General features: G+C 38.0%; 1 protein-coding gene across 1 annotated transcript in view; it reads left to right on the top strand.

Annotated features, from left to right (window-relative positions):
- KFase (kynurenine formamidase) overlaps positions 1 to 26,709 on the top strand; it is a 74,558-nt gene that overhangs the window by 41,812 nt on the left and 6,037 nt on the right. Inside the window, exons 5-6 of the mRNA XM_090397066.1 lie at positions 11,188 to 11,273; positions 19,234 to 19,315. Coding sequence (XP_090253192.1) covers positions 11,188 to 11,273; positions 19,234 to 19,315 — 168 coding nt within the window. The remainder of the gene's footprint in view (positions 1 to 11,187; positions 11,274 to 19,233; positions 19,316 to 26,709) is intronic.

The raw sequence follows: 26,709 nt of genomic DNA, 5'->3' as shown, positions 1-26,709 counted from the left end.
GATTATCCTGAAGGATCGAATCTTGTTTTCAAGGGAAATCAGACCTTGACCTCCCTTGCTGAGTGGCTTGCAGAGTTGAGGGTGTGTTGTCCAGTTAGTTTTGTTCCAGAGGAAACGTTTGATTTCCTTTTGGATGTGGTGGAGAAATCCTTCAGGAGGTGTGAGTACTTTGAGGGTATGCCATAAGACACTAGCAGCCATCTGGTTAACTATTAGTACTCTTCCTCTAAGTGAAGACATGGAACGAACGCTGTTCCATTTACCTAGCACCTGTTTAAAACGATTGTGCAGCTGCGTCCAGTTCAGTGTGTTATATATTTTGGTATTGCCAAGGTGCACACCTAAGTATCTTTGTCCTTCGCTTGACCAGGTACATTCGATCGGAGAATCATTTCTAGACTTCCATCTGCCTGACCACAAGCCTGTGGTTTTGGCAGAATTTAATTTGGCCCCTGAGGCTTGTGCATATAGTCTGTGTGCTTCCTCGGTTACTGTCATTTCTTCTTCATTTCGTACTATTACAGTGACGTCATCGGCATATGCTGATAAGGTAATTTTTTGATGTGGTTCTATTATTCTGGTTCGTTTGCAGATGATGGTGTCGTGTATTCTTTTTAAGAAGGGTTCTATGGCCAGTGTGTATAATTGACCAGAGAGGGGACATCCTTGCTTGATCCCTCGAGAGTATGACAAACTGCGAGTGAGCCTGTTGTTGATTTTTAAACAGAAGTGTGCATCTCTGTAAAGCAATTGCACTGTTTCAATGATGAGAGGACCATAGCCAAATGCCTTTAGAACTTCATAAAGGTATTCGTGCTCTACCCTATAAAAAGCCTTCTCCTGATCAAGGCTGACGAGTGCTAGGTCTTCATGTTGGCTATTTGCGATGTGGATGAGGTCTCTTATTAAATGGAGGTTATCATGTATTGATCTTCCTGGGACAGAGTACGTTTGATGTTGGCCAATAACTTCAGGCAGTGTTGGCTTTATTCGGTTTGCTATAACTTTGGAAATTATTTTGCAATCGGTATTAATTAGGGAGAGTGGACGCCAGTTTCGGATATCCGTGTGGTCTCCCTTCTTTGGTATCAATCGTGCTACTGAGGTCGTGACGGATTGTGGGAGGCCATTGATGTAGGCTTCTTGCAGTGTTTCGAGGAGAAGTGGTCCGAGTTGATTCCAGAAGGCTTGGAAAAACTCTGACGTGAGACCATCAAGGCCAGGAGATTTGTTCTTTGCAAGGACGTGCATGCGGTTTTCAGTTCATGTAGAGTGATTTTCTTTTCTAAGTGGTTCCGATCTGTTGCAGAGATTTTTTTTGTTTCTTTCAGTATTTCGTGAATGGCATGATGGGATGTTCCTGCAGTGCTGTATGCTTTCTTGTAGTATTGTAGGATTTCAGAGGTGATTTTTCTTGGATCTTCTGTGATGCTGTCATCTTGAAGTCTGATAGCAGAGATGGAGTTTGCTGCCTGGCATTTTTTTTCCAAAGAGAAAAAATATTTTGTGGGGGCGTCTGAAAGATTTATTTGTGTATGCCGCGATCTAAGTAGGGCACCTTTTGCCGATAATTCTGCCTGTCTTTGCATGGCTTGCAAGGCGGAATGATGTTCAGGGCTTTCTTCTGGGAGATACTTGAGCTGTTCTTCAAGTTGTCTGATTCTAATGTTCTTCTGTTGATTTTTCTGGTGACTGTAGATCTGCGTAAAGGATTTTATTCGTGATTTTAGGTGGGGCCACCATGTTTTCATTGGTTCTGTATCCACTTTCGAGTGAGTGAGGTTGGTTATTAAAGCCTGAGTGTTTATTATATAATCTGGATCTTTCAGGAGAGTATTGTTGAAGATCCAGTAGGCACTTCCTGATTTGGATGCTTCTAAGGATAATGAAAGTTGCAGCTTGACGAAACAATGATCTGAAATGTAGGAAGGGATGTGTGAGATGTTTCTGACTAGAGGCATGGTATGTTTGGAAATGTAGTATCTGTCCAGTCGTGCTTGGTAGAGTGGCCTATTTGTCGCTGTGATTGCTGTCCTCCATGTGTAGGATTTCTTATCAGGATGTTGATGCCGGAAGACGTCGATGAGTTCATTATCGTTTACCAATGTTTGAAGTTTGTTTATTAATTGGCTACGATGTTCAGCACACTGAAGTCTGTCTTTTTCTTGGTCAAGAGTGCAATTAAAGTCTCCCACTATTATAACATGTTCTTGGTCTATACTAGACAGATGGTTTTGAACGAAATCCAGGATTTGTGATGCCAGAGCATCCTGCTGTGGTATGTAGATGTTGAACACATGCAGGGTATTATGGTTGGGTGCTATTATGTGAGCATACAAGGCATATCCTGGTATATCAGCAATCACTTTTAGTTTGTAGGGAGATCTATGATGTACACCTAAGCTAACTCCTGCTCCATGATGTTGTTGGGTTGCAGAGTGCTGTAAGTCATAAGGCCACTCTGCCCATCTTCTGGATAAATTGGATGAGGAGTTGATGTTTGTTTCTTGCATTAGTATTAGGTCTATATGATATTTTTGTACCTGGTCAAAGACTAGTCTGTTGCGTAGAGCAGAGGCACATCCTCTTGCATTGAGAGAGAAAAGGCTTACAGACATTATGATTTATGAAAGTTTGATTGTAAGTTTAATCTAATATTGGTCCTGGTACTGTGTTTGTAGACCATTAATTAGGTAGTAGATTCGCTTACTCCTGTTAACCTCTGCTCTGCTCTTTTTACATTTCAGTTTCGAGTGTAGGTCCTGAAGTTGAGATATTAGTTCTGGGATTCTTGTGGTGTATTTAAGGGCTATAGTTAGTTTGTGAGGAGAACCTCGCACTTTCTGTATGAAGGATTACAGCTGCTTCATGGTTAGGGTACCCTCAGTGTGAGGAAGTTCGCCCTCAGCTTCCTCTTCTTCTAGGTCGTCATGTGGAAATACAGTTTCCTCATCGTCTGGGAACTCTGTTTCTCCTTGGCTGGCTGCAGGTGAAGAAAGGCCATTTTGAGTAATTTCTTCTATAGGGTGAGGTTTTGAATTAGTGGGAGGCTGAGTTAGTGATTCTGGTTGCTGGGTCTGGGGATTGCTTTTAATTAGTTCGTCCTTGTCATCTCTGTTGGGAGGATCCGTGTTTTCGTGTTGTGAGACTTCGTTTTCTGAGCCTTGGATCTCATTACTTGGCAGGCGTTCAAGAGCGACGTGAGCGTTGTCTTTTTCAGTTCGGGATTTTCTTTCCTCTGAAGTTTGTAATGAGGAGAGGATTTTTGGTTTACTTTTTCCTATGCTTTGATTTTCTTCATGTGCGATGTTATTCTGTTCAACTGGTTTACTATTCTGGGCTGGGATGTTTGTTGATGAACTGTTGGTAATATAGGGGCATTGTTTCCTAATGTGACCATCTTCATGACAGAAGAAGCACTGTGATGAGGAAGATAAGTAGAAAGTATAGGTTATTCCGTTTATGTCCGTGTTGATTAATTTTGGGAGGTCGTGCAGTGCGTCGTTGTTTGGTAAATGCATTAATGCCTGCCTTCGAAAGCTTTTGACATGGGCAAATTCGGGCTTCTTCGTGGCTGCTGACAATGTGCGTATTTTTCCTGTGACTGAACCGTATCTTGATAACATGGATCTGATGAGTTGATGAGGAATTTCAGGGGGAACATTTGATACTGTTACTTTTGTTGGGGCCAGTGCTATTGGGGCTGCTTCGAAGTGATAATCGCCAATATCGACTCCTTTTTGCAGTACCGTTTGTGCCCATGAGATATGGCTAAAATATACCTGCACAGTTCCAGCTACGCGGGAAGCGTCAGTAATGTTTTTTGCGGGCACAATTTTGGCGATCGCCGTCAGATAATCTTCTAATGGGATGTTTTCTTTGGTGGCGAAAATAACAATCCCATTTTCTCGGGAAATGACGTTCGTAACAGTGGTAGTTATTTTTGCGTTAATCGGTTTATTGCTGGCTGATGAGGCGTTCGTGTGTGAGATCAGTGTTTTGGGGGACGATAGGATAGATACAACATTAGCATAAGATTTTGAATTGACTGACCTGTTTTCTGTGTACATAGCTCCGGTGACCTTTGCTCTTCCTTCCGGGTCCGAAGTCGTAGGGGGTCTTTGAATTGCTAAATCCTTGGTAGTACATGAATGTGCCGTTGCCATGGCGGTTAATCCTTCGCCGGCTATAGCCTCAGGTGAGGGGTGCAGGTGTCCGAGAAGGAATTATGGCGTCCAAATTGAAGATATATACGAACTCGTACAGCAGTAGAAGAAAACTGTCATAAATCACTTATCACTACACTTACGCGTACACGACTAGTATGAGTAGATAGCTCTCGGCTTGGAGAATATACCTATATAAAAAAATAAGTCCTTCCTTTCGGATAAACGTATAAAAGGTGGGGGAAGGCAGGAGCGGTATGAACGCACGTGCAACACCTTGGCCTATATATATATATATTTTTTTTTTTTTTTATTGTAAACATAACAATCTTATATACAGGATTAACCGGTTTTTGGTTTTCTCTGCAGTCAGACAGAGAGGTTACATGCTCATACTCTTGTTGAGGTATGTTACATCGAAGTCACTTATAAGGCTAATTACATTTTTTTTTTTTTTTTTTTTAATAAATTAAAGCCATTAAGAGTTATTTTAACATGATAACATAAGATCTTGTTTTAACATAAGAACATAAATGTGGAAGAAAATAGAAGTTACTATTGCACAATATTATCTATTGACATGAGAGTGCCAGCTGATTAATTTTCGCACTGTTAAGCACAACAATCCTTATTTCTGCCCCCTTTTTTTTTGGGGGGGGGGGTAAAGGTGTCACTTCTATGCTGGAAATTGGATTATAATGCAGTCGCCCTGCTCAGCCAGGAGTTGATTCCGTGGATTCCATTCTTGGTGGAAAAGATCTAAGGTGTTGTTTTGCCTATGGTGGTGATGTTCGTGTAGGATCCGACATCTCACCTTTTGTTGGAAGGCTGCAGTGAGTTGGTCACTTGCCTCTCTCTGTGAAGTCGCTGTGCTGTCTGGTCTTGTATGTTTGAGGTAGAAGTTATATATCACCGCTTTTGCGGTGATGAAAAGGTAATTGCAGAATGAATGGTTATTTGGCTCCACATGGACGAGATTGAAATATTCCTCTTCTGTATGAAGATTACCACAGGTAAGAGCTGCCGTTTCCCGAGTCAAACTGATTAATTTAGTGTTGACTGGGCATTCCAAGTAGACATGCCGGACCGTTCCTAACTGGTAGCAGAAGAGGCAGTTATCTGAGACGTTTGAGTTAAATTTTCGTAATATAGTAGGAGTAGGTAATATATTATGCCACCTTCTCCACTGAATATCTGCGTCAGGTTTGATGGCTCTTGTGCGATATGGTAGATCCCATTGAAATAGTGTTTGATCAGATGATGCAGGATTTTCCATCAAATTGCTTTGGTTTGACTGTTGTGTTATGGTGCTGTAGATCTTGTTGGTGTTGCTGGGTGTAAGTTTCTCCCATGAGTTATTGGTTTTTATCAGAAAGATAGGCGCCAAAACTTCTATAGATATATATATATATATATAGATATATATATTTTTTTTTTTTTTTTTTTTTATTGTAAACATAACAATCTTATATACAGGATTAACCGGTTTTTGGTTTTCTCTGCAGTCAGACAGAGAGGTTACATGCTCATACTCTTGTTGAGGTATGTTACATCGAAGTCACTTATAAGGCTAATTACATTTTTCTTTTTCTTTTTTAAATAAATTAAAGCCATTAAGAGTTATTTTAACATGATAACATAAGATCTTGTTTTAACATAAGAACATAAATGTGGAAGAAAATAGAAGTTACTATTGCACAATATTATCTATTGACATGAGAGTGCCAGCTGATTAATTTTCGCACTGTTAAGCACAACAATCCTTATTTCTGCCCCCTTTCTTTTTTTTGGGGGGGGGGGGTAAAGGTGTCACTTCTATGCTGGAAATTGGATTATAATGCAGTCGCCCTGCTCAGCCAGGAGTTGATTCCGTGGATTCCATTCTTGGTGGAAAAGATCTAAGGTGTTGTTTTGCCTATGGTAGTGATGTTCGTGTAGGATCCGACATCTCACCTTTTGTTGGAAGGCTGCAGTGAGTTGGTCAGTTGCCTCTCTCTGTGAAGTTGCTGTGCTGTCTGGTCTTGTATGTCTGAGGTAGAAGTTGTATATTACCGCTTTTGCGGTGATGAAAAGGTAATTGCAGAATGAATGGTTATTTGGCTCCACATGGACGAGATTGAAATATTCCTCTTCTGTATGAAGATTACCACAGGTAAGAGCTGCCATTTCCCGAGTCAAACTGATTAATTTAGTGTTGACTGAGCATTCCAAGTAGACATGCCGGACCGTTCCTAATTGGTAGCAGAAGAGGCAGTTATCTGAGACGTTTGAGTTAAATTTTCGTAATATAGTAGGAGTGGGTAATATATTATGCCACATTCTCCACTGAATATCTGCGATATATATATATATATATATATATATATATATATATATATATATATATATATATATATATATATATATATATATATATATATATATATATATATATATATATATATATATATATGTGTGTGTGTGTGTGTGTGTGTACACACACACACACACACACACAGTTGTTAATAAAATTCAAGTGTATGTCTTGTCTATTTTGGAAGATGTCGTTCTTAGCAAGGTCCTTAACATTGCAGTCTTCCCCCTGGAAAGTACCTAAACAAATTTTTTGTTAGCAAAAGTTGAACAGCCTGTGTCTATCTTATCTCCACAAGAAATATCAGTGGCTTGGTTCAAATCAGCACTTGCCATAAATGCAGCGAAATCTCCCATTGAAAATCTTTCACCTTCAGAATGAGCTGTTCTCAATTACCTTAGAAAAAATTCTGACATAGTGATCCCCTGCAGACAAAGAAGGGAACGCTACAGTTATACTTAACTCAGATGATTATGGCTATAAAGTTAGACAGCTTCTTAATACTGAGGGTTACTCCATTATGGATCATGACCCTACTAGAGAGCTTCAAAATCGCACAACAACATGAATTTCACAGAGAAATAGGACTATCTCTTCAATTTCTTCATCTGTACAGGATGACTAAGTTGACACACCTCTATGTCCAATAGCAGAAGTGATAGATTCTCTGACGTATCACCTTGCCAAACATCTAAACTAAACTACCAAAGGGCCTGCCAGGACAATCACGATCCTTTGTTAAAAATTCCGAGCATTTTGTTTCAAGCATTAGCAGTATTATTCTTGATGGACATGACATTTTAAGAAGCTCTGCTGTAGGTAATCTGTTTGCCAATGTTCCTACTGAAGATCTACTAGCACTGCTGAGATAAATTCTCTAAGAAAGTTATGGTATTTCATCTAGATATTTCAAATATAAAAACAGGATGAACTACAGGATACAAACAGAACTCTAGCCATGGGCAATCCTATTTCACCAGTTTTAGCAAATCTTTATATGGAAATATTCGAAAACAGTCCTAGAAAAATACCATTATAAACCAAAATTATGGAAAAGGTATGTTGATGATATATTCTTAGTCTGGAGCCATGGACTACCTTCACTTCTGCTTTTTCATGAGTACCTGAATTGTCAATACCCTAACATAAAATTCACCTATGAATTAGAATATAATGATTCACTCCAATTTCTGGACTTTCTACTAACTAAGGAATTGAGTAAATTAAAAGTCTCTATATTTCGAAATCCTACACATACTGGCAGATATCTACATTCCTCTTCGAGTCATTATAAACCCAAAACATTGGGTGTTATTTTCACACTAGGAGCAAGAGCCTGCATACTCATCACTGACAAGGTTGAGCTAGTCAAAGAACTTCAATATTTAAGAAACACTGTCTTTCAAAATGGCTGCAATGACCACATCATCTCCAGGCTACTCAACTGACATACACCAGAGAAATTTGTAATGAAGAAGATAAAACAGAAGATTCACAACACTTCCATATATTAGCTCTATTTCCTAAAACTAGCAAAAATACTTAAGGAATATAAAATCAAAGTAGTATTTACCCCCTTTATTAAGATGAGATCACTACTCTGATCCGCAAAACCTCAACATAGCCCACTTCAGTATCCAGTTGTTTATCGACTATGATGCAATTGCTGGTCATCTTACTGGACCAGGCCTGCACAAAATACGGCCTGCGGGCCGTATGCGGCCGGCAATGCTATTTATTTTTGGCCGGTCTGCCTGATTGAATTATTTAATCATACGCATGAATATGAAATTACACGATTTTTTCCACGCCTTGAATTAAATTTTTACTGAATCTGCATGTTTACGTTCATGCGATTAATGTCACAATCATGTTTCTTTCAACTCGAGAATAAATTGCATTTGGAGTTATTCCCGCTGTCGTATTTAATAACAAATTATTACAATCGCTTCGAGGTTTTGTTAGCGCTAGTGTTGCTACGGGGAAATTCAAAGTTACATCTCCGTGATAACGACTTGATGTCTACGAACGAGAACGAATCGTATTACACAAAGTTGGCCGTGCCTTGACTGGCTTTGACAACGTAGTGGTTTGTTGTAGCTGGAGCAATATATTACATAACTGTTATCATAATCTGCATTAGTGTGAGTTTTTTGTAATTAATATTGTCAATCTCGACACAGTGAGCTTAAGTAAAAAGCGTAAAATAGATTCCGAACATCGAGCATTTAACCCTGAGTGGACAAACAAATATTTTTTGTTTGTCCAGGAATCTATCGCTGTGCCGAAAGAGTGCAATCTGAGACGTCATTTTGAATCGAAACATCCTAATCTTGGCGAGTTAGATGCAAGTGAAAAGCAAATAAAGGCAACAAAGTTATTGAAAATCCTTAGCAGTGAGCAACAAGTCTTTAAAAAAGTGACACCTGCAAATTGAAATTGCCACAGAGGTAAGCCTTAAAAATATCACAAGAAATAGTTTGTGCTAGCAAATCATTTACTGAGGGAGAGTTGATAAAAAAAGTGTCTGATGATTGCCGTTTCCGAATTGTGTCCTGATAAGAAAAATAATTTTGAAAATATCAGTTTGTCCCGTATGACAGTTCAGCGCAGGGTGGCTGATATTACCGAGGATCTTAAAGATAACCTGCAAAAATCGGCTAGTGAATTTGTCTATTATTCGCTTGCTATGGATGAAAGTACTGACGTGAAAGATACTGCACACCTTTTAATATATGTAAAAGGCGTTAATAAGAATTTTGAGTTGATAGAGGAGCTTGCTGGTTTGTGTTCAATGAAAGGAAGAACAACAGGAAAGGAGATCGCAGAAAATGCAACGATGTGTGTGTAACCGAAAAACTATCCTTAAATTTCAAGAATTTAGTAGCAGTTTGCACTGATGGTGCTCCATCTATGTGTGGAAAAAATGTTGGTGCTGTAACATTTATTGAACAGTATGCAGGTAAACCATTCACAAAATTTCACTGCCTAATTCATCAGCAGATGTTTATGATCAAAGGTTTTGCAGTTTGATCATGTGATTAAAGTAGTATTTGCTCTGGTCAACTATATTCGAGATCAGGGTTTGAAACACAGAATGTTTCAGGCGTATTCAGAAGAAAATGATGCCGAGTGCGTGGATCTACCATGCCACACTGATGTACGTTGGTTGAGTCGCGGTAAAGTTTTTTCACACTTTGTCGCTCTAAAAATGAACTAGTTGAATTTTTGGAATCTCAAGAAGATATGGAAAAATTCCCAGAAATAATGGATGAAGAATGGAATCAAGATTTATGTTTCTTGTGTGACATTTTGGGTTACTTGAATGACCTTAACTTACAGCTTGAAGGGAAAAATAAGTTTGTTTTGCAGTTAATGTCTCTTATAAAGGCATTCCAAATGAAATTACGTTTGTTTGAAAATGAACTTGCTAAGGAGGATATGTCACATTTCTTAACTCATTGGTGGGTGGAAAATATAAGAAGCACATATCACTTCTAAGTGAGGAGTTTCAGAAGAATGCCATTGAGTAATGAAGACGAAGTCCGCATAAAAGTGATTGAGGATCCATTTTCTGTCGAAGCAGGAAATCTACCTGTCGAACTCCAGATGGAAGTTATTGATCTCCAATGTTCTGAAAACTATCGGGTCAATCATAGGGAGAGTACTTTACAAGAGGTTTATTCTATTCTGGATCAGGATAAATTTAAAAGTTTGTTGGATACTACCTACTACGTATTTTGTATGTTTGGGAGCACATATACTTGATGAACTTGAACAAAACCAAACAGCGTTTATCTTTAAGTGATATCAATTTAGAGGCCATATAATGAACGGCCACTTCAAACATGACACCAAACTTTGATAAAATAGTGGCAACAACGAAATGCAAAGTGTCACATTGTGACATTCTGAATGTCACTGATATTTCAGTCACTGATATTTCACTAAGAATAGATATGATATTCTCAGTGAAATTATTAGTAAACTTTGTGTTTATGTTTAACTGGTTTTTATTGAGAAATGTTGCAGCTATATCTGTAAATAATTTTAATTGTAACTCTCTAAAAAATTTATATACACATTAATTAGTATTTGCTGTAGGCCTACTAACAAATTTACTTAAGTTGAGCTGCAGTGGACTAGTCTAAGATTCTAGGTCCGAAGTGATCTGGCCCTTGGTAAGGTGGTCCAAGTTGGATTTGGCCCTCAAAGACAATCAAGTTGTGAAGGCCTGCCACAGATAGACACAAATATCTGGGAGTCTTTGGAAATGGCATTAGATCCTAAACCATCTAAATATTATCCCAAGTATCAATGATGTCTAAGTACATCCTGGCCTTTATTTGCCAAACGCATTCACGGGAGTGTGTAAATACACACAACATTCTGAACAGTTAGAAATCTTTTAAAATAACATCATTCTCTTCTATAACTGCATAACAGTTGTCACCTTTGTTAGTCCTCACAGTTTTTGTCTATTAGTTTATTAATTTGCATGTTTACACTTGAAGAAATCCTTTGCAGCTAGGATGAAATGTTGTGTTGTCAATTAAAATAAATGTTATCATCTTATTCCAGTGTTCTGCCTTATAAACTCTTGGTCACATACGCATGAACTGACAATCTACATACTTATATAACATACGTATTGCATATGTTTTACAGCCGTGAAGATTCTGCCCACCTTGTTTTATCTATGTACAATGCAGGTATCGTAACAGTAGTCATTGGATATGATCTGATTCCAGAAGGTAAACTTATTTATTTTCTTATGTAATTAGATTCATCTTTGAATAATGATGTGTTCTTTCCTTCTATAAAACTGTGAATTAAAGATTCACAGCAAAACAGTAAATTGATTTCAGTCATATAAGGTTCTGGAGAAATTGATAAAAATTAGAAATCAGAGCTGGGTGGACAGCAATATGATACTTTATAAGGGACAACATGGTTTTGTGAAGGGTTGCCTTAGCAATATGCTCACTTTCTATAATGAAGTAACAATAGAATTGGATAAAGGAAATCCTTTTTCAGTGATCCTGCTGGACTTTGCAAAGGCATTTGACAAGATTCCACATGGAAATCTGTTGCATAAATTGGAGCAAATGAGTATGGATCCGAGACTAGTGATTTGGAGTAGAGGGTGGCTAATGGATAGATATCAAAGAGTGGTTTATGGTGGAGCGGAGTCCAGTAGAAGGCAGGTGACTAGTGGTGTGCCTCAGGGCTCAGTGCTTGGTCATCTGTTATTTAATTTGTACATCAATGATATTGGGAATAGTTTGAAAGGAGATATCCACTTGTTTGCTGATGATGCAAAACTGGAAAGAGCGATAGTTAATTCAGATGATGTAGATATCTTGCAGGATGACTTATATAGGCTGACGGTTTGGGCTAAACTAAATGGCTGCCAGTTTAATGTGGCCAAGTGTAAGGTGATGCACTTCGGAATGATGAGATCACCTTCTGTTTACTATATTGATGGAACTGAACTGCAAGAGGTTAATGACGTTAGGGACTTGGGAGTTATTGTGGAGAAAGAACTTAAGTTTCGAGGGCATATTGAAAAGGTTGCCGAAACTTCACATCAGATTACATGGTTACTGAGGAACACACAGACAATGAAGAATAAGGAAGTTATTGTCCCACTTTGTAAAGCATTAATAAGACCTCATTTGGACTATTGTGCACAGATCTGGTCACCTGGATTTCTTGCTGATGAAGAACTGGTAGAGAGGATTCAGGGGCGAGTTACAAAGATTGTTGCAAGTCTGGGATGTTCCCTACGAGGAAAGATTGAAGATCTGCGGGCTCTAAAAACTAGCTGATAGACCTAGGAGAGGAGATATGATAGAGGCATATAAGTTATTAAAAGGGTTTTATAGGATTGATACTGATAACATTTTTGAGACCAGTGAAGGAAGGGAGAGAACGAGGGGTCATCCCTGGAGATTGTGTAAGAGTGTGGTTAACAAGGGTGTTAGGACTAGATTTTGTGCTTGGATGATAGTGAATGGGTGGAATGCGTTGCCAGAAGTGGTTGTGAATGCTTCATCTGTGAATGAGTTTAAGGGTAATGACATGTATTGTGTGAATAACGGTTAGTATGTCAATGTTGGGTCTCCCGCGATGAGTCTTTTGACTCCATGGAAGCACCTTACATAATAATAAAATAATAATAATAATAATAATAATCCGTGCAGTTATTAAAATTACATTCTCGCCATGTAAATGACAAACAGTTCTGATTCCTAAAAATATCTGGTGATCTAAATTTCAGGAACATTTTACATTAATTTAAAAGAATACAAAGTAATGACTTCAAACATTTGTTGTAATTACTGTTATATATTAATTATTATTTCTAAGTGTCCATATCGCCCAAAAACTTATTCAGTGGCGAATTCTCCACGTTTGCTATGCTCTGCGCAAGCTCATTACTTGAGAAAGAATTAATATATTTTTGTTAATAAATGCATGCATTTATAAGCATTCCATTTAGGCTTTTATTTTTGTAGACAGAAGACGTCTTAAGCTTGCGCGGCAATAATTGCGCTTTGCGTTGTGTATCGAAGGCCGACGCTAGTCAAGCTACCTTGGCTTGCTCGGTTGTGGAAGCATCGAGATCCTCGCTTCAGCATTGTGATTTCATACGCACGCATAGCCATTTCCACTCCCTTCACGTCATCTCACCCTGTTGCTTAAATACAGGCCATACGCAGTCAAAGTAGCCCTAGCCAGTAAGCTTTAGCCAGCCTTTACAAGTGTGCGTGTTGCTTGGGAAAATGAAGTTACAACGAACTTTTTATGACGATGTTATTGACCAGTTCACAAAGAAGAACTGTAGGGTAGAATTTGTATTCAAGTAGCTAAATTGAAAAAGATAGAATATCATTTGCAAAATAAATGTTATATTTGTATGATTAAATGTACATAAATTTCTAAATACAGGTAAATACAACGCGGTCTAAAATTGTAGTAACCCTTGTTGAATACGGTACTTATACAACACAGTTCCGATAAAAACACAGTCTACAAATTGTAGTAACCCTTTATCTTTTCATATGTTTTTCACCGCGCAACTTAAAAATCAAATTTTATCTTCGTTAAATTTGCGTCTGCCTGTATCCCGCATGTAATTATAAGTAGCGAATTTATATTAGGAGAAATTCCCTTTAGCACGCATGTACCTCAATTGTTTACCGTATAAAGTGTTTATTGTTGAAAATTGTCCTCGTTTCTGCCAGGAAAGTACATTAAAAATCATAAGTGTGTTCATCTCAAGCTGAGCACTTTATTTTTTGGTGAGTTACATACAATATTATTATATTATTATTATTATTATTATTTGACACCTCCAGGGAGTCCAAAGACTCATCGAGGGAGAGTGTGCCAACAGCATCGAACGATTGTCCCCTTCCAACTACTAACCGCGCTCAAACTTACTTAACTGAGCCATTAGTAGCAGAGGCTCTACCAATCGACCAAATGCTTTTTTGTGTAAAAAATTATTTGTATAGTAATGGCTACAAACTGCAACGAAAGGGAAAACCAACATCGAAAACAAAATTAATTCTCTCGAAGAAAAATATTCAAAATCTTGGATCGGTTGAAAAATTGAGAAAAACCAGGAGTTTTTGCAGGGACTTTGAATTTAAATGAATCAACTATTCGAATCTCCAACAAAATTAACATAAAATCCGGGTTTTTCATCCCGCATACAGACAAATCAGCCCTTCAGAACACACGCAATTTACAGACAAAAAATATTAGTTGTGGTGGTGGTGGAGGTGGGCGGTAGATGGCGTTGATAGAGATGATTCGTAGTAGAGGTTCGGTGTAGTGGTTGAGACAGTTGTAGGTGTCCTCCCGCGATGAGTCTTCGGACTCCTTGGAGGTATCAGGAATAATAATAAAATGTTTATTGCTGGGTTAACGATAAGTGCAAAGCGCGTTGCTCGTGTGTGTACGCGATGTTCTAATAGAAAAATGGAGAAATCTCTAATGATTTGGATAGAAGATTGCACCTCAAAAGAAAATTCCTTTGGACGGAAATCTTATTAAACAAAAAACTCTCAAAGTTTATAAACATTTATAGTGCAGACCAGGTGTTCAATGCGGATGAATCTGGGTTATATTGGGAAAAAATTCCAACACGAACCTATATTTCGAAAAATGAAAGATCAGCTCCTAGATTCAAAGTTTCCAAAGATAAAATTACTCGACTGTTTTGTAGTAATGCATCAGGTGATTACATGACAAAACCAATGCATGTTTATTAACCAATCCTCAAATCCTCGTGCTATGAAAGATTAAAATATGTACTATTTTATTTTGCGTAAAACATTTATGCATTATGTGCAATGAAGTTTAAGTACAATTTGTAATTTCTTGGACACATCATGAGAAACAGCAAATACCAACTTCTACAAACTATTTTGGTAGGAAGAATTGATGGCAAAGGAACTAGAGGAAGAAAAAGAATATCATGGTTTGACAACATCAAGACGTGGACAGGAAAGAGCAGTGCACAACTGCTCAGATTAGCACAAGAGCGCAGTTTGTTCGCCAAGATGGTCGCTGACCTTCGATAGAAGATAACACAATAAGAAGAAGATACTATGTGTTTGCTTCATAGTTTATGTTTTCTTAACTTACATAAATTACCTGAATTAAATAAAATATATTTTTTGTTGGATATGTCGTTGTTTATATAATTAAAAAAAAAAACGATTTGAACATAACCCTACTTATTCTATGTGATCTGAGACTCGTATAACGCGATTTATATAACGCGGCATTTCTGCGGAATCTAATCCGCGTTATACGAGGGTTACTGGTACATAGTTTTAAATGGTCAGTAATTCATTATTCCGCTAATCAGACTTCAATCACGCCTCTCATTCCCTGAATGATAACAAGAGCAAGTGTGAATTTCAAGACCAGCATTCATCCCCAGGGGCAAATGCTGGTCTTGAAATTCCAGGAAAAGGAAAGTTATTAGTGGTGTGTCTCAGGTGGTCTGTTATAGAGCCATTGCTGTTTGACTTGTATATTAATGATATTGATGACGATTTGGATGTAGATATTCAGTTGTTTGCAGATGATGCAAGTTGGGATGAACCATGAAGAGTAGAGCTGTTGTGGCTTTACAAGAAGACTTGAATAAATTGAGTGATTGGGCACAGGAATTCAATGTTGCAAAATGTAAGGTTTTAAAATTTGGAAAACAAAAATGGGGATGCAGAATTTATGCTTGGTGAGGATATGTTGTTGGAGGTGGAGGAAATAAGAGATCTGAGGATGATAGTGGATAAGGATCTGAAATTTAGGAGACACATAGCCGAAATTGTGAAGACAACACAAATGCTTCTAATAAAAGATGATCACATATATATTATTCACTATATGGGCAGGTAAATGGGTTTTTTCCCTCCCAGAAGAAACTGGTGTGGAATGAAGAGTTGAGCAGAAAGGCAATAAATGCTGCTTGGGAACTGACAAAGAAATACTTAACAGTATTACATGAATGTATTTAGAAAGTCAAAAGGCTGAATACGGTAGGTGTAAAATGGGGGATTGAGGGGATTAAACTTGAAATCTGGAAGAAGATGGCACTTTAGAGGCAGTACAAGATGAATAATTGTCAGTTGGAAAGGACAGCAAAAGTGCAGTACAAGCGGAAATTAGCAAAGTGAGCCAAGAACAGCACCCCCGTGAGTTTTGTCACTAAGTGGCCAGTAAAAAGAAGGATAATGATAAGATGATGTTAATGGATTGGTGGCTGCTTAAGAGAACATAGTTGAGGCATTCAGTGAAAAGTTCATTAGAGTGTTTCATCTGTGAAATCAGAAGCTCAAGTTTAGAGAATGAAATGAGAAAAGACAATGGTGAGTGAGCAAGAGGTATGTGAGGAATTAAGTAAGGTAGATGTCAATAAGGCAATAGGACTCTGATAACATATGGCCGCATGTCTTAAGGGAATGTTCCAAGCAGGGGCGTGCCAGTAGTGTCCGGCACCTGTGTGCAAAACTTTAGTTGGTGCCCCTATACCCAGTAGCACGCTAGTAGTGTCCGGTGGCTGTGTGCAAAACTTTAGGTGCCCCCCCCCCTCCAATAAAAAAATCACTTTAAAAAAACGTTTTTTTTAAGTATTTTGGAGCTTTTAATATCCTGGCACCTGTGTGCATTGCATACATTGCACATATGGCTGGTGTGCCCCTGGTTCCAAGGAGTTAACATCAGGCTTTGCCTACTTGTTTAACAAGAGTCTTGCAACAGCAGAAGTCTCAAAGGAGTGGAAAGAAGGCAAAATTGTTCTACTTCACAAAGGTGGTAATAAGGCTAAGGCTACAAATTATAGACCACTCTGTATATCTGGGGTTGTAGTTAAGATATTAGAAAGGTTGGTGAGAGATAGGATTCAAAAGTGGATTGATAAGAGTGGTATTCCTTGTGCTTTGTTAAAGGAAGGTCGTGTTTTACCAACTCCTCCTTCCAGATACACCACAGCAGTCACTTCTCCTCTCGGTAACTCAGATCAAAACTGATGCAAGTCTCCTCTCTCACACAGAACACCCTTTCTCCACTTACTCCAAACCTCATATCCTTTGGCATTACAAAGGTGCCAGTTGGGATAACCTCCAGAATTTGTACTCATCCTTTCCTTGGTCCTGCTATTGCTTCTGCTCTTCTGACCCGAACACCAGCTTCTGAACAATCACAGAAATTACCCTGACTGAAATAGAGGTCTTCATTTGGCTCCATTCTACTCGAAATTCTCATCCACTTTCTTAACCCTGGTTCAACAGAAAGTGTATCAAAGCTTTTGAAAAAAGAGCTCAATTTAACTCAGGTGGCTTGCATGAAAAACTTCATCTTCAGCATGAAAGAAATACAACACACTCCTATTAATTAGAAGAAACACACGTATAAACCACAGTGAAAATTATTTAATTGTAAATATTTCATCCTAAGTATCTTAGGACATCATCAGTACAGTATTTAAACAAAAATTAGGAATAACATACAGTTAGGGCGCATGATTACAATAGAATCTCATGAAAACGTGCATAATGTGCTAAAGTAGTACAAAAAAAAAAAAAAAAACGTTAATTATTTAACACAGTTTTGTATGATAATTTCCCATACTTTAGGAATAGTAAGAACGTCGTTGCGGTTTAGGTTTGGTCTGTGTAGTAGGGCTTCAGAACTTTCTTTGTATAAACGTTCATGTTTAAATAAAGATCTATGTAAAAGTTTAGCCTTTTCCCAATGGATCCTATGGTTTGGATTTTCAATTCCGTGTTGAGAGAGGCCAGATTTCTGCGGTTTAAGAAGACGAATGTGGTCTTGATGTTCCGAGATGCATTTCTGAACAGACCTACCTGTCTGTCCAAAGTAAGATAATTTGCATGAGCATGGAATCTCATAAACACCAGGTAACATTAAGGGTGAGAATTTGTCCTTAGGAGAAGGTAATAAGTTGTAAATTTGGTTGATAGGTTTGTAAGTAGTGGCAAAATTGTATTTCTTCATAATTTTAGAAAGACGTTCTGAGATGCCTTTAACGTAAGGTATGGGAATCCTATGCACTTCTTCCTGTCTGGTTTGATGTATGCAGAAGTGACTGATGATTTTTTGAGTTGTTTTGAGATTATATCCATTTAGGATGGCTGTATTTTTGATAACTTCTAATTCCTGGTTTAAAGATTCTTCAGAGGAGCAGAATTTGTGTGCTCTGGAAACTAGTGATTTAATAATGCCAGATTTCTGAGATGGATGATGAGCAGAAGAATTGTGAATGTAGCGACTTGAGAATGTAGGCTTGCGAAAGACGGAAGTAGCGATGGAACCGTCTTCTTTTCTTTTGATGTGTAAATCCAAAAAAGAGATACCCTGTGGAGATTCTTTTTCTAACGTAAAGTTGATGCGATGATGAAGAAGGTTAATTTTATCTAGAAACAGTTGTAATTCAGGTTCGGGATGATTCCATACTGCAAATACGTCATCGACATATCTTAGCCAAATTTTTGGTTTGGGTTCAAAAGTGAATATTTTTTCCTCAAGGTGTTCTAGAAACAAATTTGCTAGGTTTGGTGATAAAGGAGATCCCATTGCTGTTCCTTCCCCTTGCTTGTAAATTTGACCTTTCCAGGTGAAGTAACCTGATGCAATAACAAGCTTGAACAATTCAACTATATCAGACGGAAATTTTTGAGTTAGTAATTCTATTGTTTCTTTATGGGGAATGTTAGTGAAGAGGGAGACAATGTTGACTTGTTAATCAACTTCGACATTGTTGACTTGTTAATCAGCTTCGACGTTGTCTCCCTCTCGCCCTAACTGTATGTTATTCCTAATTTTTGTTTAAATATTGTACTGATGATGTCCTAAGATACTTAGGATGAAATATTTACAATTAAATAATTTTCACTGTGGTTTATACGTGTGTTTCTTCTAATTATGAACGCACCACAGGTTTCTTTATTTAAAAAAAAAAAAAAACACACTCCTATATATTCTGGGGAATCAGTCTTCTGACAAACTACTTGGAAGTTCCAATTTTACTGCTATGCAACTGAATACAACATAGTTTTACATGCTGTTGATTTAATGGGAACCTCATCCAAAGTGTTTTGATTTTCTAGAGAGCTGATAATGATGACAATAATAATAATAATAATTTTCTTTTGAAACTTGTTCATTTAGTCACTTTAGAAGAAATAGTGGAAGAAGTGCAGAGAGCAGTTTCTTTTGTTCTTCACAGATATGGATCTAATGGAAGAAGCAGGTAGGATTAATATTAGCTATAATTTCATCATTTACTCAAGAGCTTTAGAATTAAGTGAACTTTCTTTAATGAAAACTTCCTAACATCAATATATTTTTTATTAGTAGTGATATTAGAATAATTATTTAATTATATTCCATAATAAGGTGATGACCAGAGAGAAAGAGTTCTAATCTTATAATGTGAGAAACTTTTATAAGGAATTTTTCAGGTTAGGAGAAGTTAACCAACTTTTTTCTTCTACAGCACAGGAGACCAACCTTTGGTTATGTACTATTACAGACAAAGCACACCAAAGAATAAGGGTCAGCCACAGTATTTTAATTTGTTGGATTTGGAAGTTCACATGGTGCAGTGTGAGTAAGCATGAGATAAAATAAGATGACAAGGAGATGCACAGGGACAGGAAGTGTACGTGTCACCTTACTGAAATTATGAGGACAGTGGAGGCCTGAAGTAACTTGAAAGTTCCATGTTTGGTCTGGATTTTGCTTAAAAATTAAAAATATATATAAAATTAATAAAGAAAGCAAAAAAAAAATCTTTATTTTATACATGTAACCTTTAGTGGGCAGGAGTGTCATAAAAAATCATAAAAGATTAAGAAGTGATGAGGAGTCCCTTGATAATAATAAATTACTTTTGGAAATTTAATTAAATGGAACAATAAGATTTCTCTTTTACAAAGAAAAAGGTTATTCGCAACCTTACCCTGTGAACGATTTGAGGTCCGATGATTAATAAACCCTCGACAGCGCAAGGTAAAAGAAGGTAAAAGGAAGATCATAAGATGATGATATATTGAATAATATATAAGAATACTCTTATATATGTTCTTATCAAGAATTCTTATAAGAATTCTTATATATGTATATATAAACATGTTGCTCTCTAGCCCAATTTAATTTTGTAACCTAATAGATAATAATAATAATAGGACTCTAGCTTTGATGTAGTAAAGGTTTTTTTTATTTTTTTTTTATTCAGAGGCCAATAATTGTTGTAACGGTTGTTCAGTAACTTTAGCAAACCATGTAGATTGTAATGCAGCTTGTTTTTCTATATATATGTGTATGCTCCAGATGATGACCTTGATATGAAGGTCTAAAAGCTGAATGTTCATTTTGGTTTATATTAAACTAAAGTTTTAAACGCGTGGATAGGCTTATGTGTTCATCACACATGTTGAATTGGATTTAAATGGTATTGATGTGAACACAGATTGATAAGAAAATAACTATTTATTAACTTAAAAGCTAATATTTCGCTGGTATTATATCCAACGTCATCAGAACACACAAACAAAGTTTTTTACAAATGCGAGACAACCACAATTCGGTGTAACAGTGGGGCTAGTATAAGTAATTGCAGCGTGCTAACACAAGACTAAAGTATATATATATATGTAATAAATTTTTTAACTTGGGGATATTGTATATTAGGATAACCAAGTTATTTTATAAACATGGTTATTTTAACTCCTAATCCCAAGTATGCAAACAATTAAGTTTGCACCTGAAACTCTAAAGATGCTACAACACTAGGGCAACTCATTGTAAAGGTGGGTAAAGCTCTGATCACTATTCTTAGTATTTTCCCATAATGTAAAGCACATCTCACTAGAAGATGTATACTGCAATGCATTATGGGTGGGTCACTACCGAGACCGGTTTCAACCTCAACCTCACATTCACAAGATCTTTCAATCTTGTGAATGTGACTTCATTGAGAGATTGAGAGCAGTTGATGATGGGGAGGAGAGACTGACTGTAAGTGAGCAAGAGGTGTTTGGGGAGTTGAGTAAACTAGATATAAATAAGGCTGTGCGACTTGATAATATATCACTGCGTATTCTGAAGGAATGTGCCAGAGAGTTGACACCTACCTTGACATATTTTTTTAATACAAGTCTTGCACTTGGTCTAATTCCTAAAGAGTGGAAGGAGGGCAAGATTGTGCCACTTTATAAAGGAGGTGATCGAAAACTCAAGCATCAAACTATAGGCCTATCTGTGTGTCAGGTGTTGTGGTTAAGTTGTTGGAGAAGCTTGTGAGAACTAGGATCCAGAGTTCGGTTGACAGCAATGGTATTATCTTTGATGGACAGCATGGATTTGCTAAAGGGAGGTCATGTTTTAGTAATCTACTTACTTATTACAATAAAGTGACTGCTTCCTTGGACAGAGGAGAAGGATACACAGTAATATACTTGGATTTCACAAAGGCTTTTGATAGAGTACCTCATGATAGGTTGACAGTCAAACTAGAGCAGATGGGGTTGGATATTAGATTAGTGCATTGGATTGGAGACTGGCTATCTGATAGGTATCAACAAGTTGTGTATGGGGGAGAGCGATAGCCAGGAAAAGGAAAGTCACTAGTGGAGTGCCTCAGGGGTCTGTTTTAGGTCCATTGCTGTTTAACTTGTATATTAACGATATAGGTGAAGATTTGGATGGAGATATTCAGTTGTTTGCAGATGATGCAAAGTTGGGACGAACCATGAAATGTGGTGAAGATGTTGTGGCCTTACAGGAAGACTTGAATAGATTGAGTGATTGGGCACGGAAATGGGAATGTGAGTTCAATGTTGCAAAATGTAAGGTTTTAAAATTTGGAAAACAAAGATGGGATGCAGAATTTATGCTTGGTGAGAATATATTGTTGGAGGTAGAGAAAATAAGAGATCTGGGGGTGATAGTGGATAAGGATCTAAAATTTAGGGGACACATCGCCAAAATTGTGAAGACAACACAAAGGCTTCTGGGAAAGATGCGGAGGACACTGACGTGTAGAAGTAGGGAGATTCTTGTATAGGGTTTTGGTTAGGCCACACATGGACTATTGTGCCCAGATTTGGTCACTGGATTTTCAGAAGGATGAAGAGATGTTGGAATGGGTCCAAAGGAGACTGACTAAGGTAGTTTCTGACCTCTGGAATGTCGAGTATGAGGAAAGATTGAGAAGGTGTAATTTGCAGAGTCTGGTGGACAAGTTGGTAAGAGGTTGTTATAGGATCAATGTTGGAGAAGTTTTACAGAGAATAGTGGGAGATCAGGGGAGAACCGGAGGTCATCCCTGGAAACTGTATAAAGAGGGTGTGAGCAGGGGAGTGAGAGGCAGGTTTTTTTCGTGAAGAGTTGTGAATGATTGGAATGCCTTGCCTGATATGGTGTCTGCAAAGAGTTTGAATGTGTTTAAAACACGGTATGATGAGCTGTGTGTGTGATAAAAGGACCTCCCAGATGAGTCTTTGACTCCATGAGGTCTTGGGATGGTAATAATAATAATAATAATAATAATAATAATAAAATATCTTACAAGAAAATAACAGTTGCTATAATATTACATATTTACATGAATGTAACAGATGATCATTATTTACACTGTTAAGCACAAAAATATCTTTCTTCCCCTTTCTTTTTTTTTGGGGGAGGGGATGATGTCACTTCTATGTTGGAAGTGGACTGTGATGCAGTCACCCTGCTTAGCTAGGAGTTGATTTTTGGTGTAAAAGGTCTAAGGTGTTTTTCTGCCTGTGGTGATAATGCTCATGTGGGATATGACTTCTCTCCTTTTGTTTGATGGCTGCAAGGAAATGGTCAGCCGCCACTCTCTCTGTGAAACTGTTGTGCTGTCTGGTCTTGTGTGTTGAAGATAGAAACTGTATATAATTGCTTTCGCAGTGATGATGAGGTAGTTGCAGATCAAATGATTATTTGATTTTGCATGGACAAGATTGAGATATTCCTCTTCTGTAACCATACAGAAGAGGAATATCCCAGAAGAGGAGTATAGTAATGGCAGCCTTAACCACAGGTTAAGGCTGCAGTTTCCAGAGACAAACAATTGGGTGTTGACAGAGCATTCTAAATAAATATACTAGGCTGTTCCTGATCAGTAGCAGATGATCTTAAACATCCGGGTTAAATTTACGTAATATAGTTAGAGTGGATAATGCATTGTGCCATATTCTCCACTGAATATCGGCGTTGGGTTTGGGAGCTCTTGTGCGATATGCTAGGTGCCAGTGAAATAGTGTTTGGTGGAATGGTACAGGATTTTCTAATAAAGTGCTTTGGTTGGATTGTTATATTAGAGAGCTGTAGATATTATTTATATTGCAGAGTGTAAGTTTCTTCCATGCATTGTTGGTTTTTATCAAAATGATAGGCACCGTATCTTCTGCATAAAGAGAACTGAACTTCTCTTCAGTTATGCTATCAGGCATAGCAGCTGGAAAAGCAGCTTTCAGAGTAAGTGTCTGCTCTGCCTGATTTCTATATTCCACGTTCATGAGTGATTTTGAAAAGTGCCAGGTGAGGCTTGGAGAAAAAATATTACCCAAGACCCTCATGCCTTGCCAGGGGACACATTTCCCTTCCCTACCCACATCGTGTTGTGGAAGATGGGTTCCATGAGGATTTCAGGAATGGATGCTGTCTTCACTGTGTGCTGGAGGTTTAACTTCTTCCATCTTTGAAGGCATCTTTGTAGAAATTTGTTAGATTCACTAGCACATGCGCTCTTGTCATTCTTAAGGTTGTGGAGAAAGAGAGACCTCTAGTGGCTGAACTGAAAATATATTTGGTGGTATGTTTTTGTGCCATTTCCTGTATTAAGGAAAAGCAAGTGCAGAACGTTGTTATCCTGTGGTCAATGGAGGTCAAGTTTTGCCCTTCTTTGAGAGAAGTACTTAGCTTGGAGTAGAAAAGCCAGTTTGTTTGGTTCCATATAAATCGATAGATGGCTGACTGTATTTGTTTGATAAATTGCACTGGTGGCATGAAAATCTTTAGTATATGCCAAAGGAAACTGGTAGCTATTTGGTTAACAATTATTGCTCTCTCTCTCTCTTGTGGAGACATATTGTTTCCGTATTGTTGCCCACTTTCCTAGTGTGCTCTTTAAATGTTTAATTAGTGTTTCCATACTAAAACTAAAATAGAGATAGATAGATACATAGATTATTTTTATTTTTATTTTTTTTATTTTTTATTTTTTTTATTTAACTTGTTAAAATAAACATTACACGACAGGCAACAATGACTATTTACATATTATAAGTATATATTTACAGAGAAAGAAAAACATTTTCCTTTCGGGTGTACAATAGAGATATAAATGAATATTCAAAATTAACAGTTCAGTTTCAGTCTGAGTTATCATTCAGATGAAGCACATTGTCGTCGTCAATCCAGAAGAGGGTACCAGTTGGATTCCACTCCTCTAGGAATTTCACGACAGTTCTTGTTTCTTTGAAGTGCTCAAGTTCCAATAGAAGCCTGCTTTTTAGTTTCCGACGGAGGATGTGCATGAGGGTTTGTGCAGTTTCAGTGATGGATGGGTGCTGGTTACTCCTTGTCTGTTTTAGGTAAAAGCTGTAGATGACGGCCTTAGCGCAGATGAAGATGAAATTGCATGTTCTGTGTCTGTTTTCTTCTGTGTGGACTAAATTCCAGTAGTCTTCTTGGCTGTGTGTGTAGTTACAGGTGCTAGAGGCGGTATTCAGGGCATAGGTGATTATCACTTTGTTTGCAGGGCAGGTCAGATATGTGTGTTCCAAGGTGCTTGAAAAGTCACAGAATGGACACAGATCCGTTTCTCTTAGCTTAAATTTGTAGAGCTTTGAAGGAGTTGGCAAGATGTTATGCCATAGTCTCCACTGTATTTCGGAATCTGGTTTGGCACATTTTGATTTATATGGCAGATCCCACTGAAAACTGTGTGGTATATGCAGCCTTGTAGATGAGAGTGTTAAGGCTGAATATAAGAATGGTGAGGATGGGGACACTGACATGAGGAAGTGGTATATTTTCTTGTAGTTGGAGGGATGAATTGGAAGCGAGGCTTCAGATTGTACAAGATGAAATATTGGCCCCGAGCAGTTTCTAGAAGGAATACGGATTTCCTGAGGTGTAGCGATATCTGGATAGGCTTTTATAATGGAGGCTTGCAATTGTTGATATTGCTTTTCGGTTTTTGGGTTATTCATTGGTAGGCTTGTGAATGCTCTCCACTTTAGGGTGTGGGTTAGGAGGTCTCCTATGACTCTTATTCCTGCCCAGTTCCATGTAGGGAAAAGAAAAGGCTGGCCAGTTGTGAGACTTGTGATGTTTTTGTTTGAAAATAGTGGTTCTGTAAGTACAGCTGACTCTGTTGATCCTGTGAGTGTGTGATGGAGTCCTGTGTTTTTCCATCGCTGTAGAGCATCTTTGTAAAAAGGAGGTGGTTTAGGAGGAGATGGTGCAGGACTGGCCATTCGGAGGATTGTGGAAAGTGTAAGTCCTCTGGTGGATGCTTTCGTGATGTAATCGAAGGTGGTTACATAAGTGTGATTGCATTGAAGTGTCTTTAGGAAGAGGATTATCCTGAAGGATCAAATCTTGTTTTCAAGAGAAATCAGGCCTTGACCTCCCTTGCTGAGTGGCTTGCAGAGTTGAGGGTATGTTGTCCAGTGAGTTTTGTTCCAGAGGAAACGTTTGATTTCCTTTTGAATGTAGTAGAGAAATTCTTCAGGAGGTGTGAGTACTTTGAGAGTATGCCATAAGACACTCGCAGCCATCTGGTTAACTATTAGTACTCTTCCTCTAAGTGAAGACATGGAACGAACGCTGTTCCATTTACCTAGCACCTGTTTAAAATGATTGTGCAGCTGAGTCCAGTTCAGTGTGTTATATATTTTGGTGTTGCCAAGGTGCACACCTAAGTATCTTTGTCCTTCGCTTGACCAGGTACATTCGATCGGAGAATCATTTCTAGACTTCCATCTGCCTGACCACAAGCCCGTGGTTTTGGCAGAATTTAATTTGGCCCCTGAGGCTTGTGCATATAGTCTGTGTGCTTCCTCGGTTACTGTCGTTTCTTCTTCATTTCGTACTATTACAGTGACATTATCGGCACATGCTGATAAGGTAATTTTTTTATGTGGTTCTATTATTCTGGTTCGTTTGGAGATGATGGTGTCGTGTATTCTTTTTAAGAAGGGTTCTATGGCCAGTGTGTATAATTGACCAGAGAGGGGACATCCTTGCTTGATCCCTCAAGAGTATGACAAAGTGCGAGTGAGCCTGTTGTTGATTTTTAAACAGAAGTGTGCATCTCTGTAAAGCAATTGCACTGTTTCAATGATGAGAGGACCATAGCCAAATGCCTTTAGAACTTCATAAAGGTATTCGTGCTCTACCCTGTCAAAAGCCTTCTCCTGATCAAGGCTGACGAGTGCTAGGTCTTCATGTTGGCTGTTTGCGATGTGGATGAGGTCTCTTATTAAATGGAGGTTATCATGTATTGATCTTCCTGGGACAGAGTACGTTTGATGTTGGCCAATAACTTCAGGCAGTGTTGGCTTTATTCGGTTTGCTATAACTTTGGAAATTATTTTGCAATCGGTG

This window comes from Typopeltis vanoorti, chromosome 8 (assembly GCF_054136105.1).
Source record: "Typopeltis vanoorti isolate ZY-2024b chromosome 8, IOZ_Tvanoo_1.0, whole genome shotgun sequence".
Lineage (NCBI taxonomy): Eukaryota > Metazoa > Arthropoda > Arachnida > Uropygi > Thelyphonidae > Typopeltis > Typopeltis vanoorti.
This window is presented reverse-complemented; position numbering and strand designations above follow the sequence as displayed.